We start from the raw sequence: 19,567 nt of genomic DNA, 5'->3' as shown, positions 1-19,567 counted from the left end.
TCAACAACATGATATTAAGGTAGATTTGTACAATTAATCCCGTAGGCTCTCAGGGGGTGATTTTTCATTATCAACTCAAAAAATGTATTGTGCGATTGTTGCTTATATAACATTTCTTCAGCCATGATCCAACATAAGAGGCATATTACATTGATGATCTATTATTGTCATTAAATATTAATGTCTTGGAATATAAACTAACTATTTTATAACTTATGAGCAAAGATATATGAATAAAACTACATGTGTAACAATATTTAGAGTTCTCTAGATAATTTAAGTCTCCTGATCATTTTGTGTCCTCATAATGAAGAAGATTAGTCTATGGTAATATAATAGAACACATTTTTTGTCATAGCATTGAGAGTTAATCTTCCTTATCGTGTAGTAGACATAGGAATCCTTCAATAAAACACACTATTGACAGATTGAATTTTTCTACAAAATATGTTGCCAATGCAGTAAAACCTACATGGAAAAGACTCAGTTTTTCTTAAATCTGAAGAATTCAGCAAGTACTGAAAACGTGTGAATCGTTGAACGTGCTACAAATACAGCTGTCACAAGCTGACATTAGGCGATAATTACCCAAAGCGTAAGTCATCCATCAACTGTCAAGCTGTCAGGACCTCTCTCCTGCCATCGCCCGCGGACTGACTTGTGTTAACTTGGAAATTTTGTATTCACATGTTAATATGCATATGAATTTTGGAATTACTAATACACATAATACATGTCTAAGAAGCCAAATTACAATAGTGCTCACCTACAAATTAATGTACGTTCGATCCACTAGGTAAAATCTTTTCTGAACTCAGACGTAATTCCCCTATATAGGCCATCAGTTACTGATGCCACTTAAAAGAAGTTAAAGTTATATAGTAATAAATTATGAAGGAATACATTTTAAAAGAAGACAATGGCGAAAGCATACATAAAATAATATTTTGTGGTTGATATCAATAGTTCATTACAATATATGAAATAACACCGTTGGAACCTTATTGTAAACTTAATCAATTTTAAATTAAACAATAAACCGTAGTGTGACGTCCACGCTCGGCGAGGGAAGAAAATTCAATAAAGGAAGGCCGAATCAAGATTTGAATACTTAATTTGTGGCTGACAAAAGCTGATTCGGAATACTGTACTACTCGTTACCTATTAACCGTTACAATACAGAATTCAAACAGGACATAATCTCATACCTCGTGGACAACCACAGGGAGGGAAAGAAAGCGGAAATATGCGGCCACGATTTTCCAATTTACACCATTTGGAAAATTGTGAAAATAATAATAAATAATTATAACTCTTCTGGCTTGACTGCTCGAGTGCAACCCCCACGACTCTCGCTTTGGGGGTGAAACAAGTCACATGCAATGCTCCATCTTGTTAGCAGAACAATCAGTCTAAAAAATTTCTTGCTACAGCCAAGCTATCAAACTTGATGTAGCAATAGATATTTTATGGAATACTTTGTGACTATTAAACTCTATTATAGTGCAGAAAAAGTAGAGCTGCAACCAGCCTAACTTGCCACATTGCCGATAGCAGTGGCAATGTTAAAATTTTACCAAAATTGTGTTTCGAACTCGTATGCAGGATATTTTAAATTCATGCTTAATAATTACGAAGGCTACAGAGGTTTTATTGCAATTATTATAATGTTTAGTACTGCAATTTATATGTTAGAAATAATAATTATCAATGTTAATAGAAATTACTAAATTTCGTGGAGGGGTGAGAACGCCTAACGTAAATAGTTTCTAGAAAATCGTAAATTTAAACTTCATAAACAGTATTACACATTTTGAATCTTATAAATCCTACCGTCCTCACTGAAAGGTAAAGAAACTGCTTTTGTGAGTAGAATCGGTAAATATATTTACGATGTTGAAATTGTATTTTTAAATTTGGTCTAAACAATCCCTAAATAAATATTTTTATCGATATTTAAAAAGGAATCTGGCAATAAATATTTGTTTTACACTATCATTATAAATATTTTTTCACATAGCCATTCATTTCACAATTTTAATTTTTTTTCTTGTAACTTCATTACATCATTTTTTCACCTCATCATATCTTTTGTCATTTATTTATTTATTGCATTTAATAAATAATGTAGGTTTGGAAGCAACTGCAGTCGACGTACAGGCTCGCTGCCCATGTCGGCTTATTCCCTATTAACATGTAAGTTTTTTATTTTTTTTACATAGATGTAATGTAAAGGTTTATTTAATTTTATTCTTTTAAATTCACTTATGTTTTTGTTCTTCCTTTAAATATTTGTGTACATATTTTGTAAATAATTTGTTGGAATAAAGAAATAATTCATTCATTTATTCATTCATTCAAATGTTACCTTGATTTTTATTGTTATTGCTATGCTACCATGGTGATATTATCCTCTCTTTCTTTTAAGTACAAACCTAATAATACGGTGTTGTAATGTTATTATTATATGAACTAACATAAAGGTAATCTTTATAAACAATCGGTTTAAACAATTTTAATAAAGTACGAGAACAGATATTTTTAAAAATATTTTTAGTAGGCCTATCATATTTCGACTCTAAAATGTCATTAATACGGATCTTGTTCATAGTTGTCATATCATGACGACAATTTATTTACCTGTTTGATTTTTGTTTATTTACCTGTTACTAAATAAAACGTCACTTTTATATAAACATAAAAATAAACCATCATTTTCAAACCAAATAACTATTCAAAAACAGTAAACATTCAAGCGTTCGATTTTATATTGAAATATCTATACATTACAGAACGTCGAAATAGGGGTTTAGATTAATTTTAATAAACATATATTCTTTGCGTGTTTTCAATTTATGAGGTAAAATAGAAATAAAATGTCTGTCGAAGCGATTGTTTGACAAACATGTTCGTTATTGTGAATTTTAACTCGTAATTACTGTGACGTTTCAGGTAGTCGTATAACACTGTTTGTAACTGTAATTGGTTTTAATTTAGTTCGTTGCTGTTCCGAGTCCGCACTAGAGCGCTGTATTTTACTCGTTGCATCTGCTTAAAACAATTATTTTAAATAGAAATTGTTGCAATTATAATTTAAAAATGTAAAGGGTTATAAAAATGTTATATTCTAACAATTAATTAGAAAAAATACAAACAGTTTCTATAGTTTCTAAAAACAGTTTAAATTAAGAATTATCGTACAATTTCATTTTTATTCCACTGCTCTGATTAGCAGAGATAAGGTTAAGCCCAAAAAAAGCTCCAACAGCACAAACATTACAGTTAACACGATAGTTCAACTGCAGGTGTTAAACCCCTTTAAATCCCCAAATTTAGTAAGATATTATTTATTATATATATATATATATAACTTTATAAATATATGTCTTTGTTAACTGGCTTGTACCTCATTCTTACGTCTAAAAATTTGTTTTATTTTGACAGCATCCGCATGAAAGTAAATCTTGACGAAGATAAGGAAATGTTCAGCAAGGTCTGCGTTTACTTGGCATATGACTTGAAAATGTGCTTAAAAACACCTATCCATGTTGCTTCCCAATGCCTTACAATTAATTTACTTCTGATGATGTTTACCAATAAAACTAGTCATCACTTAAATTTAAACTGTTTTGTGTTGGATGTTAGTTTGTTTCTGAGCCTGAGTGTGTCCTGAACCTAGGATCATGCAATAAAATGATATTGCAGATGGAGTTTAAATTTTACCTTTTACTTAACAATGAGTCCATTAATCTCATAACAATTTGGTTTCTTGAATGCGCACAGTAATAAGGGTCATAATGCAAACTGTTCTTTATTGCTCATTTTGACCATGTTACAATATCATTGATGTAAAATACCATTAGGCAAATAGAAATAATATTAAGGTAGACTTAAATCAGGCCAGGTACTTCAGATTTGAATGTAATAGCATAGATTAAGCATACTCCCAGTATGGTTAATCTATTGTAATATTTTGATGTATTTATTTATTGCCATAATTATAATGTATATATTATTTAGATGAGGTTGTTTATATTATATATTTCCTCGAAGATGGTATCTAGTTCAGATTTTAATAATCAATCAAGTATTTCGCCATTTAGTATACAGTTACTGTAAAAAACATAAGTTGTATCAACAATAGAAAACATAATACACTTCTCTTGATATTATATTTTTTTCGTAAATGAGCAGTTTTGATGTAAAAGATAATTCATTATTTATCCACTGAAGAGACCAATTTTCAAATAATGTTTAAATGCATGTTAAATGTATCAGATTTGACCAAGAGCTTGGCCATGGATAGAACCTCAGTATCCAATGTTAAGTATATTGATGTAAAAAACAGGTTAGGTTAGCATTATTGACATTTAAAAAGAAATAAATTTAGTATAGAACGGTCTGAGTGAAAAGGACTATGAAAAGTAAATTCAAAGCTACCCATGTGGGAGCTCATTTCACGTCCACACGAAGGACGACGAACTTTTATTAAGGTCACTTGCTCTAATTACTGATCAAATCAAGATGCCATTCCTACTTTTATTAACAAACATAAATTTGTTAATGCTTTTTTAGAACATGTTTTATTATTTAAAATACTATGTTGGTAACAAATAATAGTAAAATATATTTAAATTGTCATTATAGGAATCTACATTTATTTAAGGTTTGATTAGAAGAACCATTTCAAAAAACACCCACAAGTAGGCAAGGCTGTTGTAAACATAGAACTTTCTGAGGAAAAGTTTTGACTTAATTTTGCAACAAAACTGACAATGTATTGTCTATTCGTTGACCAACAATTACCTATATTGATAGTACAACATGTTAGATTTATTGGTTTAGATGTTTGTTTGCATCGATTTATATTAGCAATTCAGAGTATAATGTTGTAACTAACGTAATTACACAATACCTTTTGCGTTAAACATTATCTAATGAGATTGCTGCTGTACCCTTCGTTGGCTTTTAATACACTTAGATTATACGAGTTTTGTTATTTTACTGTTTCGCTCAATAAGCATAGATACAGGCACTAATAACATACGCATATTATCAAACCTTTTGAGGTCCGTAGGCGAACTCAGTCCGACATAGCAAAATGGCCGTTCCGGTCCGTAGGCGAACTGAGTCCGACATAGCAATATGGCTGTTCCAGTCCGTTGTCGGATTCAGTCCGACAAAATGTTACGTCACTTTATTTTCGGTTTTGACCATCTGACGTCGGTGGGGCACACGGAAGATTTCTCAGGTGCCGTTTGATGTCACTAACTGCTGACGTCACTAACTGCTGACGTCACTAACTGCTGACGTCACTAACTGCTGCGTCTGAGGAAACAGACAATTTTATAATTTTTTATTATTAAATTAAACTGTCATAACCTAACCAAACCAACCAAACGTGCTGATAATGGACAAATCGAATGAAGGTTTACTAATCTAAAAAATAGTTTTGTTCATAAAATAAAATTATAAATGCCTACAGTTCAATTTTTAATTTTTAATTATAAAATAAACTGTCATAACCTAACCAAACTTGCTGATATGAAAAAAATTGTTGACAAAAATTTAATGCTACCAGCGAGATTCGAACCCGGTACATTCGGATTATCAGCCCGTAACGCTATCCACTATACCACCGAGGCCGATGGCTCAAAGCCGTATCGTTGCGGTAATGGTGTTCCCTCAAAGTGACGTCAGCAGTTAGTGACGTCAAACGGCACCTGAGAAATCTTCCGTGTGCCGTCTCGATCTGACGTCTGTTTATTGTATGGACTGTGATCTTCGAACTACTGACAATAATGCCGAGAGTAATTTAGAAGCAAAGTATTGCGTTTAAAGCGTGTTTTACTCTATGCAAACAGCTGACTATTTGTTCGACGCTGTTTCACTTTCACTGCCTAGCAACACAACAGTGTCTGTCGTCGTAACCAAAAAGTAGTGTTGATGTTTTGGTTCATGTTTACGAAGTTTTTAGTTACTGTTTTTTAGTTTATTGAAGAACTCTTTTTTAACTGTTTTACATAAAAACTGGTCTAAATGGCGTCAACAAGTGGTGGTGGTGGAGACTATCTTGATGAAGAGAAAATTGATGGCTTGTTAGATAGTTATAGTGAAGTGGACGAAGACGACATTGATCCGGATTTTATATTGTCCGACGATGATAACAATAGTGAGGTGGAAAGTGGTAATGAGAATAGTGACCACGAAGAAAGTGAGTTTGAAGAGGAAATAGTGGAAGACGATCTAGATCCAGGTAGGCCTGAACCTATACGTAGACGTGGCCGTAGGCCCCAATCACCTCTGGTTGCAACACCTGACGATGTGTGGGATGTTTGGGATGATGATACCCCAGATTTTCAAATCAATGATTTTTCCAACGAAAATTGTGGTTTCATTCCTCCTCAAAATCAGCCTAGGCCTACCACACCTTTACAATTTTTTATGTTGTTTTTTACTCTAGAATTGTTTGAGGAAATTGCTAATGAGACGAATCGTTACATCAAGGAAAAGATAGCCAAAATTACACCTCTCAGAAAAAATAGTATTTGGTGGGATTGGAAAGATGTAACGGCAAATGAAATTATGGTTTTTCATGGTGTGTTGCTGAACATGGGTAGACAAGCCAAGACAACCCTGAAAGATTTTTTTTCAGATAATTGGGTGGATTCCAGCTCTTTTTTCAAAGACGTTTTTTCACGTAAAAGATACCTACAGATATTTTGGGCACTACATGTATCACCCCCTTCTCCTAATGTTCGAGGAATGCACTCAAGGGCTAGTAAGCTTAGAAATGTGTTGGATTATGTTGGTTCCAAGTTTTTAGAATTATATAGGCCATATCAGTTCCTATCTGCTGATGAATCTACGGTTAGTTTTTAGGGTAGAGTTGCTTTCAAGATGTATAACCCTAAGAAACCAGTGAAATGGGGCCTGAGACTGTATGTTTTAGCTGATTCTTTGAATGGATACGTATGCAGTCTGATACCTTACTATGGATCATTGACAACAAATAGTCTAATTAGACCAGATCTGCCATTCACTACAAGAATTATCTACCAATTGGTTGTCAATTTACAAAATTCTACTCAACGAACTGGTTACGTCTTATATACCGATCGGTTGTACACAAGCCTAGACCTTGCCTTAGAACTAAAAGCTTTAGGCATTTACTTGACTGGAACTTTAGACTTAAAAAGAAAACTCCTTCCAAAGTGTATGAAGAAAAAGGCTTTGAAACGACTTGCTAAACACGCTGTTATTGCGTTCAAACATAAAGAAGAAGATGTTCTAGCCCTTGCATGGAAGGATAAGCGGGATGTGTGTCTAATGAGTACGAATCACAACCCTAAAACTCAACTAATGAGAAGAGTTGTCAAAACAAATGTTGTGGAAACCATCCCTAAGCCTATAGCAATATGTGACTATACAGCCAAGATGGGGGGCGTCGACCGGAATGATCATTATTGCACCAGCTACGGCTTTGCCAAAAAAAGTTTGAAGTGGTGGAGAAAATTGTATTTTTGGATTCTAGAAGTGTCAATAGTAAATAGTTTCATTTTGTACAATATTGAAAGAGAAAAAAACAATTTGAGACCAGTTATCCATTCAACGTACAGAAAAGAACTTATAAAAGAACTGGTTGGTGATGTCCGAAACCTAAGCCGCAAACGGGGTCGTCGCCACTCTGCAGAAGGAGATGATGGTGTTAGATTGAATGGGATGTACCATTCCCTGAAAGTACAAGAAGGGAAAAAAACTAAAGACTGTGCAGTTTGTTCCAACAGAAAGGTTCCAGGAGGGCGAAAGGAGACCAGTTTTTACTGTGCTACGTGTCCTAGCAAACCCGGACTTCATCCAAACAACTGTTTTGACAAATATCATACAAACAAAAAGTTCAAAAATTGAAGTTAGGCCCCTTACACAAGACAATAGGCCTAAACTAGATTCAAAATAAACTACAAAACAATAATAGGCCTTTTAGTTATTAGAACAATTCTTTTAGGAGAAAAAACTTAATTTTTTCAATTTTTTTATTTGTTTTCTTTGTGAATTTTACTATGTATATAACTATTATTTTAGCATCCCATAAACTGTTGTGGAATTTTATGTCAATAAGGAAGTGAGACAATGAATCAAGCCTAACCAACACCAGTAATTTAGTTCAACTTAATTTCTGACTGGTAAGTTTGTTAGATTAGCTTTTATTTGCGAATAGTATTTGCCGTCTATTTACATTTATTTACTGCTATGTACAACTAATAAATTGAATACATAGGTTCAATTTATAACTTTTATAATAGTTCTTTCAATTAGGCACCTATTTAGAGTAATTTGAACCCAAAATACATGGACATATGGAAAAAAACACTGTATAAATTATAAATTATCGTTTTATTTGTTTATTTCAATAGGATATATATATACATACATACATGTAAAATTTTTTTCAATGTATATCTTTATTTTTTCTAGATTCTATATCTTGTTTAGAACAAGAAAAATATAATTTCCATGACAATTGGCTGCATACAAGATTAGATATTTGAATATCAGTAAAAAACATGCTATTTGGCTGAAAATCAAATAAGACCTCTTGAGCAGGCTGGCAGTAGATTAAAGAGGCCTAACGGGGCTAACTAGTAATGAATTAAAAAGACCCCAAAAGGATGCAATTTATTAAAAAATTAAAATAGCTATAAACCGTACAAAAATCAAATAATTACGCAGTTTAAATTTAACTGTTTAAATTACAAATTTTATTTAATCAAAATTTTAAATTTTAAACTAGTGGATTCAGGGATATTATTTGCAAAACTCAAATACCATAACGTAAAGGGTAAAATTTAAATTTTTTACAGTGTTTTTCTTCATGAAATTCATGTGCAATATTGAGATAATGTGTTTATCGAATTTCCCTGTAGGGAAGTACCGTATGTGGCACTGTAAGACCTAGGCCCAGGATCGATTTTCTTTTTCATTTTCATGTCAACAGAGGCCAAAAGCACTATTAGTAAAAAAATTGTATTTTAAGTTTAACGGAACTTACAAACAAAAATTTATACTATCAATTAAAATAGATGCAAGTGTGTGTGTGTGCGCAAGAGAGTGTATGTTCACTCGAGTAATTTTTGGTAGATTTTGATTATACTTTAAATAGGTTTGAAAACCAGAAAGATCAGGTAAAAGAATCTCGGTGTTATGTAGTTTTGTCCATTTTTCAAAACAGGGTTTTTTCTCTTATTTAGACCCTTAAAACATGGAAAAGCCGAACTTTTTTAAAACAATAATTCAAAGTTAAAAAACGAAATAAAATAAAATAATATTGAAGCTTTAAAGTGTGATTGCAACCCTAAGAGCTCATTAAACCTAATGGTATATAATCATAAGAAATCAATGTGACAAAATACAGTACGGTACACGAAAGGAAATTTGCATAGCCATAGCACAACTAAACTTTTGCTAAATATGGCTGATTTAAATCTAAGTTAAAAAATTAAAATAGGTATATTAGATTATTAATTTGCCCTTATCAAACAATTAAGAGGCAATGCGTATTTCTGCTATTGTTGAAATATCTATTCAAGATTACCTTATTACCTTCTTCTTCACCAAGACCAGCAATGCCGGATAGGTTGTGTCAATTAGAATTAATAAAAAATAAAATAAAATACTGACTGATACGCTTGTATCTTACTATTTACATATATGTACACGTAACTTAAATGGCGGTGGATGTAGCCTCAATTTAGTTTCGGTTTAGTTTTCAAAAAACTCATCCAGGCTATAGAGTGGCCTTCCTACTAGCCATGCCTTCAACACTTTGTCAAACTTCCTTGTTTCAAAGTTCTTGATTTCTTGGGGCAAATTGTTGTAAACATTTGACACCTGTCGAGAAGGAATAACAAAATTTTAAAGAAAATACTATATTGATATTTTCAAAATATTCTGTTATTACTTTCAGCACTATTAAAGTTATAGTACAGAAGAGAATTTTAATAAAATATGGATTAAACAAATATTAACATTATACATGAACAATTACACAACTTCATTGTATTTTTATTATGATACAGTACATTTACCATAAATTGATGTCTTTTACCAAAACGAGATAAAAAAGGTGCGGAAAGGTCTCGGCTCCTAAAGGAAATATAGATAAGCTAAAATTTAACTCCTTTTTACCGTGTACTAGGTAAGAGGTTTTTTTTGTGAAAATGTTCCATATCTTTTTTAATACGGATCATGTTTTGGTTTGTGTTTTATGTTGTGACGTTACAGTGATGTGATATACAGGGTGTTGAAAATGTCTGGAACCAACATTATATCTGGTGAGTGGTTAAAGAAAAACAACTGATATTTTGTGTACAGATATACTATGGTTTTACCTATCGTTTGGTGCCTTATGAAATTTTTTCCCACTTATAGGGAACGTCTTGTGGAGGATGCAGTAAAAAGTTTTAATGGAAGCCTATGGTAAATGATACACCATTTTAAAGGCAATTTTTTCTGAGTAAGGAACCACAAGTTTCATCTCAAAAGGACCACCCTAGCAAAAAAGGCGACTGTTTGAAATTTAAAAACATTGCTATTTAAATGGTCCGGATTTGTTTCCTTTAAATGCTATTACAAGCCAGTTACTGTTATTCTCATTCTACAACCTAATGTAATCCATTTACAAACAAATAATACAGTTATAAAAGATAATTGTCTTTATGTACATTTAATAAACACTTACTGAAAAAAAAACATTTAACTAAATTGTTTGTGTTGTTTTACTAAACTTATTTTTAACAGAAATACCAATTAAGCTTTCAATTATTTTCAAAAACTTCAAACAGTCGCCATTTTCGCTAGGGTGGTCCTTTTGAGATGAAACTTGTGGCTCCTTATTTAGAAAACAAATGGCCTTTAAAATGATGTATCATTTACCATAGGCTTCCATTAAAACCTTTTACTGCATCCTCCACAGGACGTTCCCTATAAGTGGTAAAAGATTTTATAAGGCACCAAAAGATAGGTAAAACCATAGTATATCCGTACAAAATATCAGTTGTTTTTCTTTAACCACTCACCAGATATAATGTTGGTTCCAGACATTTTCAACACCCTGTATACTTTGAATCAGTATATTTGTTTTATTTTAGATGAGATATCACTCTTTTACGTTGCACTATTTGTATAACACCCGCAAAAGTGATATTGTTTAAACAGTTATAGATTTATACAGTTGTTACATATACAGTCATAGTTTATAGTCACATTCAATGCGTTATACAGTTGGTTAGATCGCAGAATACGTATGTCGGTTGGTTGGTAAGCAAAATGGTTGAACTCAAACAGGAAAGTACTAACTTCACATTGGTTGTTCAAAGGTTTATTGCGGACATTTTCCATCACAAAGGTAAAAACAATACACAACGTTTCGGGATCTGGAATCTGATCCCGTGCTCAGATATTAAAATAGGCTTTACCTTCATCACTGCAGCTCAAATTCTTGTGGTGTAACTACGGTACGGCCGTTTCGGCATTACAATGCCATCGTCAGACTACAAAAATACAAACTCGGCTGAAGTAGCGTCGTTGAAGTTTAAACACGTAACACATACGAACATTAAGATACATTCAAAATATTTACAAAAACCGAACAGGCCTGTCGCACTAACGGGTGACATTTTCCCGTTCCGAGCTATTTTAGTTATTATACAGCTCAGGGGCTAAAACATGGATTTTAACTCAGATATTAGTTCACATGTGTCTTTATCCAATCCGCACAAATTATATAAACAATTGTGCTAAAGCATTTTGTTTGTGATTATGTAATCATCAGTTTTACCTTTTTAGAAAAGGGTTGGATAAGGGAAAGCTAAGAAATTGCTATCCTTAATTGGCTATTTAGCAGCTTTTAGTAATTACGTTAATAGCAGACATTTTATGCGATTTTTTTAGAGAAAACACATTGGAATTTTGCCTTTAGGCGTTTAGATTTATTAATTGCTATACAAATTTCACTTTGAAATTTGAACTTGACGTATGAGTTCAGCAAATGCTACTTTTAAAACAAGATGATGATTTTTGTTCCCCTGAGCAAAGCTCAATCTACACGTATTATATGCTATATCCTATCTGATCATGGTTTAGTACGAGCAATGTATGATTGATTTTGTAGTTTTTGTAACAAAATGTATCTAATATCCAGGAGAAGAATTTGGCGGATGATTTAGTTTTAGGGAGTTTTCGAGCCAACAATTTCATTGGTTGAAGATAAAACGCAGGGAAAAAATATTTTTTGATACAACAATCTCGTTTGAAAATTAAAGATTTTAGCAATGGAATTAGGATGTATAAACACGAAAAAAATGCAAAATAATTTAAATATTGCATATGATTCCCATTGAAACATAACTGAAATATTCAAACGGAAGACCAGAAGCCCGATTCTAGTAGTAAGTAAAGGTGTAAGATGATATACTGTAATTGCTATTCCTAAACAGATCAAGGATGAAAATTAAGGTTGACCAAGTCGAAACTAATGCAATTATTGTATGGCAGGAGAGTAACATTAAGAAATAGGTATAACCAAAGCGAAATTTCACAGCATAAAAACATTTATATATTGCACACAAATGTTTAATGTTCTGCCTTTGAATCTAAAAACCACATTAAAAACAGATTTTTCTGGGCCGCTGCACCTTATTTATTAAGTTACACTTTTACACTTACACTTACTAAAATACACTTTTATAAAATATAGTTATTGTATAATCCAAAGTGAACAAATATTAGTGATTGATATAGATATACATATAGATAAAAAAGTAACATGACAATTGTTTTTTTACTATTGTTTTGTACAATTTTGTTTGTTTAGTTTAAACACTTTTTGAAGAAGATAAACTCACTGTAGTTATAACCAACTGGCATAAGCTGTTGCATAGGATAGTTAATTGCCAAGAGGAAAAGTAACTACCTTTTTAACACATAGGTTCACCGACATAAATTTTAATATAAGGTGGTTATTGTTTATTGTGTGCGTTGTATCATTCTGTTGTGAATTCTAAATATAAGTTGTTTTTTTATTTCTTAAATAATATCTTTATAATATATAGGTTTCTAAAAATATTTGTTCTAAAATATTTACATACCAGGGTCATTGTTATTACAACTATTAAATTATTACGATTACCAATGTTTGGTTTCCGTAACCTAATTAATGGCAACCGATCAAAGATCGGTACCCTTATACTATAAGCATTGAGTACGTTCAATTAATTCAATGCTATAAGTAATCATTCCACAACCATTAGTAATTCATTTCAAATTAATACCCGTTATAAATCGTCAATATTAAGTATTATGAATCGTACAAACAAAGGACAATAATTTAATTGACTGGTTCTTTTGTATACGGATAATTAATCTATTTTTGGTTATTATAGCCTATTGAAAGCTAAATGAGTTTTCCCTGAACATGTATGAATCCTCTCCAACTAAGTGCCAAACGACTTTGTAATCTATACACATTTGTATTCAAACTAACTAATGCTTTCATGTTACTAAACTGGCTAGTGCTTCATTGAATTATAGATTATCAATGAACGTACTGTATAAACGCCGAGGGCAAAAATAGTTTGTAAACAGCATTTGATATATGTACGTAGTTTAGGATTTCACAGTATGAAGAGGTAATTAAAAATGATCACGCAAACATTATAACCGTAAACGTATACCATACGTGACCGTACGTACCATACGTGTATTTGTATCTATTAAATTATTACTTATATAGCACCAATGCACCAATGCTAACCATCACCTCCACAAATCTTTAGTGGTTCTATGGAGCTGTATTTAAGTTAGCTTAGTTTTTTCATAGGTTTAATGCATAATATATCTACAGCAAGTTAAAACTAGTTGATCGTTACAGATTACCTATAATTAGGATAAAGCACGGGTTTACGCATACCAAACAACTACAGCTAACAAGACAACAAAGTAAACACAGTTTTACTGGTAAACAAGGAAACAATAATGGTTCGGTTGGAGTTGGATGTTAAAACAAATATTTATCGAATAATTTACACTTTATCAACTACGCTCTTTTAGGTAGTTTCTCCTGGTAAACCTAAGAAAAATACAAATATATTAGCAGATTTGTAATGTTATGTTTATTGACGAAAACTTCATTTATTGTAAGCTAGCTTGTCTTTATGTTGAGCTGAGGAAAATACATCTATTGTTTATTTAAAATTGTACCTAAGATCTTTTGTGTTTTGAGACTATTTCCCTTATATGTTTTCTAAAATCATTTACAATCTTACTACGACAAAGTTCGTTTAATAGTATTTATCGGGTTCTTTTAATCTTACTAAGTATCAGTAATACAGTTATTACATTTGGCGACGAAATTAAATCCGCGTGTGCGTGAAATGTCTAGTATCGGTCGGATATCGGAGTTTAATCCGTACGAAGAAGATATTAGTTCGTATTTGTTACGTTTGAAACACTTTTTCAAGGCCAACGAGGTCAAGGACGTGAAGCAGGTCTCCATCTTGATTACTGTAATAGGCCCTAAAATATTAGCCGTCCTCACCGATCTTATTTCTCCTAAGAAGATTGATGAAGAATCTTACGATAATTTGAGCAAAATCTTGGAAGATCATTATTCTCCTAAACGCCTTGTGGTCGCTGAGCGTTATACTTTTTATAGTCGATGCCAGAAACAATCTGAAAGTATTGCAGAGTTCGTGGTGGCAGTGAAGCATTTGGCTTCGACGTGTGAATTTGGAACATTCTTATCGGATGCACTGAGAGACAAGTTAGTTTCGGGAATTAAAATTGAAGCAATCCGTCAAAAATTACTTTCCGAAGAAATGGATTTGAAGAAAACGTTGGCTTTTGCACTCAGGCTTGAACAGGCCGAGAAACAGACAGGTCTATTCTCGAATACAAGTGTTCAGGAAATTTCCAGGTTTCAGGTCAAGAAGAATCCACGTGTTTCCAACCGAGGTTCAAATTTTCACAGTGCGGGATCTAAATCAAATTCAAGTGATGTGAAGGGAGATATGTCTCAGATAAATAAGTGTTTTCGTTGTGGCAATCCAGAGCATAGGGCTAATAATTGCCCGTATAGTAATTACAAGTGCCATGGGTATAAAAAGTTGGGTCATATCAGTAAGGTTTGCAGGTTCAAATCAGAAAATCCAGTGAAAAATTCCATAAAGAGTGGTAAATTTAAAATCCATCAGATGGAAGAGGAAAGTAGGCCTAGGCCTAGTGGTGGTCCAGATGAAGTGGAGTTTGAAAGTTTGTCTTTGTACAGTATGAATTCTGGTGATAATGTTTCTGCCTTTAAGGTAAGCCTAGAAATAGAGAATGTATCCGTATTAATGGAAATTGATACTGGCTCGGCACTAACTGTGTGCCCTCAAGAATTGTTTAACAAATATTTCCCTCATGTACAATTGAGTACTGTAGATATCAAGTTGCTTACATATTCAGGCAATGAAGTCAATGTTATTGGACAAGCTTTAGTCAAAGTAACCTACATGGACCAGACTTATCAGTTACCTATGATAGTCGTTAAGATTGATCGTACGAACCAGCCTATGCTTCTAGGCCGTAGTTGGCTACAACATATCGCTTTTGACTCGAAATCTATTTTTACTTGTAATGTTAATAGCCTATCAGGTAGTGTTAAATCTAAGGGTGGTGAACCTAACCTAACCCTAGGTAAGGCCGTTGAGCCTAAAGTCGTTTCTGGTTTGAAACAAAAGTATGCCTCTGTGTTCAAAGGAGGTCCTGGTGAAATAAAGGATGTTGAGGCACGTATTGTGCTAAAAGAGGATGCTGTGCCAACATTTTGTAAATATCGCCCTGTTCCTTACGCGTTGCGTAAATCAGTAGAAGATGAGATTGATAGGATGATTGCTGAAGGTATTGCTTATCCCGTTACCAGCTCTCAGTGGGCTACTCCTATTGTGGTGATTCAGAAGAAAAGTGGGGTGCGACTCTGCGGGGACTTTAAAGTAACCCTTAATCAAGTGATCCAGTCGGAACACCATCCCTTGCCTCAACCGGAGGACATTTTTGCTACTCTAGCAGGTTGTAGCTGGTTTTCAGTTTTGGACTTGGAGGCAGCGTATCTCCAACTTCCTGTGGCGGAGGAGTCCCAACCACTCTTGACTCTAACTACGCACAAAGGCTTAGTGCGTTTGCGACGTCTGCCGTATGGTTTGTCTTCGGCTCCGGCTCTCTTTCAAGCGGCCATGGACAAAATTATTGGTGGCCTACCTGGGTCAGTGGCATATTTGGATGACGTACTGGTGGGTGGATCTTCGCAAGAGGAAGCGTTGTCACGCTTGGAGAGTGTTCTTCAACGTCTTCAAAGTTATGGAGTCAAGGTAAATGATTCTAAATGTAAATTCTTACAGCCGTCAGTACAGTACCTAGGCTACTGTTTGTCGTCAAAAGGGATCAGCCCGCAGGAGGGTATTTTGGAGGCGATTCGGAATGCACCCGAGCCAACTTCAAAGGAAGAGTTAAGAGCCTATGTAGGCCTTATAAATTATTATGGGAAGTTTATTTGCAATCTTTCAGACAAACTTAGCTGTTTTTACTATCTACTTCGTAAGGATGCACCGTGGGTATGGTCATCCCAATGTTCTTCTGTTTTTCAAGAAAGTAAGACATGGGTATTGTCTTCAGATGTCTTAGTTCATTACGATGTAAATAGACCATTAGTTTTGACTTGTGACGCAAGTCCACGAGGTGTTGGTGCCGTGCTTTCGCACCTTATTGATGGAGTAGAGAGGCCTATTGCCTTCGCATCGAAATCCTTGAGTGCTAGTGAAAGAAATTATTCACAGTTGCATAGAGAAGCTTTGGCTCTTGTTTTTGGAGTAAAAAAATTCCATAAATATATTTACGGTAGGAAAAATGTCGTGTTACAGACTGACCATGCTCCTTTAGTGACAATCTTTGGAAATAAGCGGGGAGTTCCCTGTGTCGCCGCTGCGCGTCTTCAACGATGGGCCCTGATCCTCTCCGCCTACAGTTTTGAAGTAAAGTACCGCCGTGGCTTGGACTTGCCACATGCGGACGCTCTTTCGAGATTAGCGTTACCTGATGACGACCAATTGGAGCTGGATTCCAACTACATTTCTCATGTTTCTTCCCTGGTAGAGGCCTTTGACTGTTTCAAATTGGTGAGTGATCTCAATCCTATTACTGCTAAGGATATCGCTCGACTTACTGATACTGATCCTGTTTTGACAAAGGTCAGAGATTTCATTTGGCATGGATGGCGTGATAGTAAAGATTCTGAGCTGGTTGCTTATTTTCGAAGAAGGGATGAGTTTTCCGTAGAGAACCAGTGTGTTTTATGGGGTAGTCGAGTAGTGGTGCCAGAGAAACTGAGGAGTGCCGTTATCCAATTGCTGCATGATCAGCATCCCGGAATAAATAGGATGAAAATGTTAGCCCGAAGCTTTGTTTGGTGGCCGGGGATTGATAAAACCATTGAAGAGACTGTTCTCTCATGTCATGTGTGTCAGTGTACAAGGAATGCTGTGGCTAAGGTGCCATTATGTCAGTGGCCTAGAGCTTCAAGTAGGTGGCAGCGCATCCACGTGGATTATGCGGAAGACCCACTAACAAGACAACAAATGCTCATAGTTGTTGATAGTTTTAGCAAATGGCTAGAAGTGTTTATCATGAAATCTACTACATCGTTTAAAACCATTGAAAAACTGCGTACGCTGTTTGCGTCTTTTGGCCTACCGGAAGAATTGGTCAGTGATAATGGTCCCAATTTTGCTAGTGGGGAATTCAGAGAATTTCTGAGCAACAACGGTATTAAGTTTACGCTCTCACCTCCTTACCATCCTGCCTCGAATGGGGCTGCAGAAAGATTTGTACAGGAAGTCAAGAAGAACCTTAAAAGACAGATTATGTCTAGTGGTTCTGAGACCATTTCTTTACAACATAAATTGGATAATTTCCTCTTTGCATTTCGCAACACACCCAGTACTGTCACTGGTGTTACCCCTGCGGAATTGTTCCTTCAATGGAAACCGAGAACTAAGTTGACAATGCTTAAACCCTGTTTATTGTCAGCCATTGATAAGAAGAGGGAGGCGCAGAAGGAAGCAGCCGATAACCATCGGGGAAGTTTCAGATCCTTTGTGGAGGGAGAAAGGGTGCTTGTGAAGTCAGTACGGCAGGAGATCATTTCTTGGATTCCTGGGAGAATTTTGGAGCGGAAAAGTCCGTCTACTTATGTGGTGAGCGTCCTGGGAGGTAAAATACGTTTCTGCCACGCTGATCATTTGAGATCTAGTAAGTTGACTGAGGAAGAGGAAGTTACAGTCAATAGGCCGGTAGTGCAATCTCCGATCAAATCCCCTGAGCACAAGTCTACTGTGGGAATACAAACTCCGCCAGAGCGATCACCTCGTGTCATGGAAACTCGGAATACATCACCAAGACAACAACGGAGTGTAGGCCTACCAAAATCTCCAGCTACGCACACTACAGACGAGCATCCCGAAGTGCAGCCCAGCCAGCAGTGCAGCCCGCCATCACTTCGGAGATCTCAAAGGACTGTGCAAAAGCCGAAGCGGCTCGACCTTTAAGTTAAAAGGCCGAGTTAGAGAGAGAAGATTTTATGTTTATTTTATTTGAAGAAGAAAAGTTTATTTAGTATTACTGAAGTATTTTGTGAAGCTTATAAACAAACAAAAAAAATTGTAAAAGAAGAAAACAAAAATGTTGATTTGGCTTAGCCTAGAAGAAAAAGGTTAGGCCGTTAGAGAAGAGTTTTATTTTAAGTTTGGGCGAGTGTAATATATAAGGCTATATTACATTGCCAGAAGATTATTGAGTTCGTGTGTGTGGTTGGCTGCACTGCTGAGTGACGTCACCGACTAGGAACGATGGCACGAAGCGGAGTGGAACGGCACAACGGCAGTCGGAGTTAACATGCTAATTAGTAAGTTGTCCCTAGTATCGGGTTCTTTTAATCTTACTAAGTATCAGTAATACAGTTATTACAGTATTTGTCATTTTAAGTCTATTTTTCTTACCCTACACTTTTGTTGATGGAAATTGATTTTCTGTTCATAATTAGATAGTTTTGAATTGAGATGCTAGTATTTTTAAAATTTTTGTGTATGCTAGTAGAAACAACATTTTCGGACTGGCTGGCTGCCCGGTCATTCCGCTAAATGTATTCTGTACAACCAAAGTGCGGAGTTTCTCAATGTAAGTGTGATAAAGTGTTCAGCTCCGAAAGTATCTCTGTACTAAATAATGGTTGGGACATCTCCACCCACTACATTTATTGTTTGTATTTCGTCCAAAAACCAATATTGTAAAAGCTGACATTAAACTAGGTCCATTATTATTATTTTACTATATCTTCATTTTTAACAAATAATGTATTTTCAGGAAAAAGATATATTATAAAATCATTAATTCACTTAAAACCTTTGACTATGGTTTAAACTAATAATTAGAGACATTGATAACAAAAGATAGCTTAACTATACCAACAATGTCACGTTAA

The 19,567-nt window shown here is 34.4% G+C and overlaps 1 protein-coding gene across 1 annotated transcript; it reads left to right on the top strand.

Moving 5' to 3' along the window:
- The first annotated feature begins 6,039 nt into the window (after positions 1-6,039).
- LOC128984091 (uncharacterized protein K02A2.6-like) lies at positions 6,040-18,635 on the top strand. The gene is made up of 3 exons (XM_054403374.1): positions 6,040-6,256; positions 15,796-16,403; positions 16,953-18,635. The coding sequence occupies exons 1-3, from the start codon at positions 6,040-6,042 to the stop codon at positions 18,633-18,635; spliced, it is 2,508 nt and encodes an 835-aa protein (XP_054259349.1).
- Positions 18,636-19,567: the final 932 nt, after the last annotated feature.

This window comes from Macrosteles quadrilineatus, unplaced genomic scaffold (genome assembly GCF_028750875.1).
Source record: "Macrosteles quadrilineatus isolate MER2022 unplaced genomic scaffold, UCM_ALF_1.0 Scaffold_2__2_contigs__length_208266976, whole genome shotgun sequence".
In the NCBI taxonomy this organism is placed as follows: domain Eukaryota; kingdom Metazoa; phylum Arthropoda; class Insecta; order Hemiptera; family Cicadellidae; genus Macrosteles; species Macrosteles quadrilineatus.
The sequence above is the reverse complement of the archived record's forward strand: the minus strand, read 5'-3'. Positions and strand labels throughout refer to the sequence as shown.

Bases quoted from the DNA above. Each gene is read 5' to 3' on its own strand.
- LOC128984091 (XM_054403374.1), top strand. From the start codon at position 6,040: ATGGCGTCAACAAGTGGTGGTGGTGGAGACTATCTTGATGAAGAGAAA. The intron at 6,257-15,795 runs GTAGGCCTGAAC...CTGTGTTCAAAG, and splicing joins GGAAGACGATCTAGATCCAG to GAGGTCCTGGTGAAATAAAG. The intron at 16,404-16,952 runs GTAAATGATTCT...GTCGTGTTACAG, and splicing joins TTCAAAGTTATGGAGTCAAG to ACTGACCATGCTCCTTTAGT.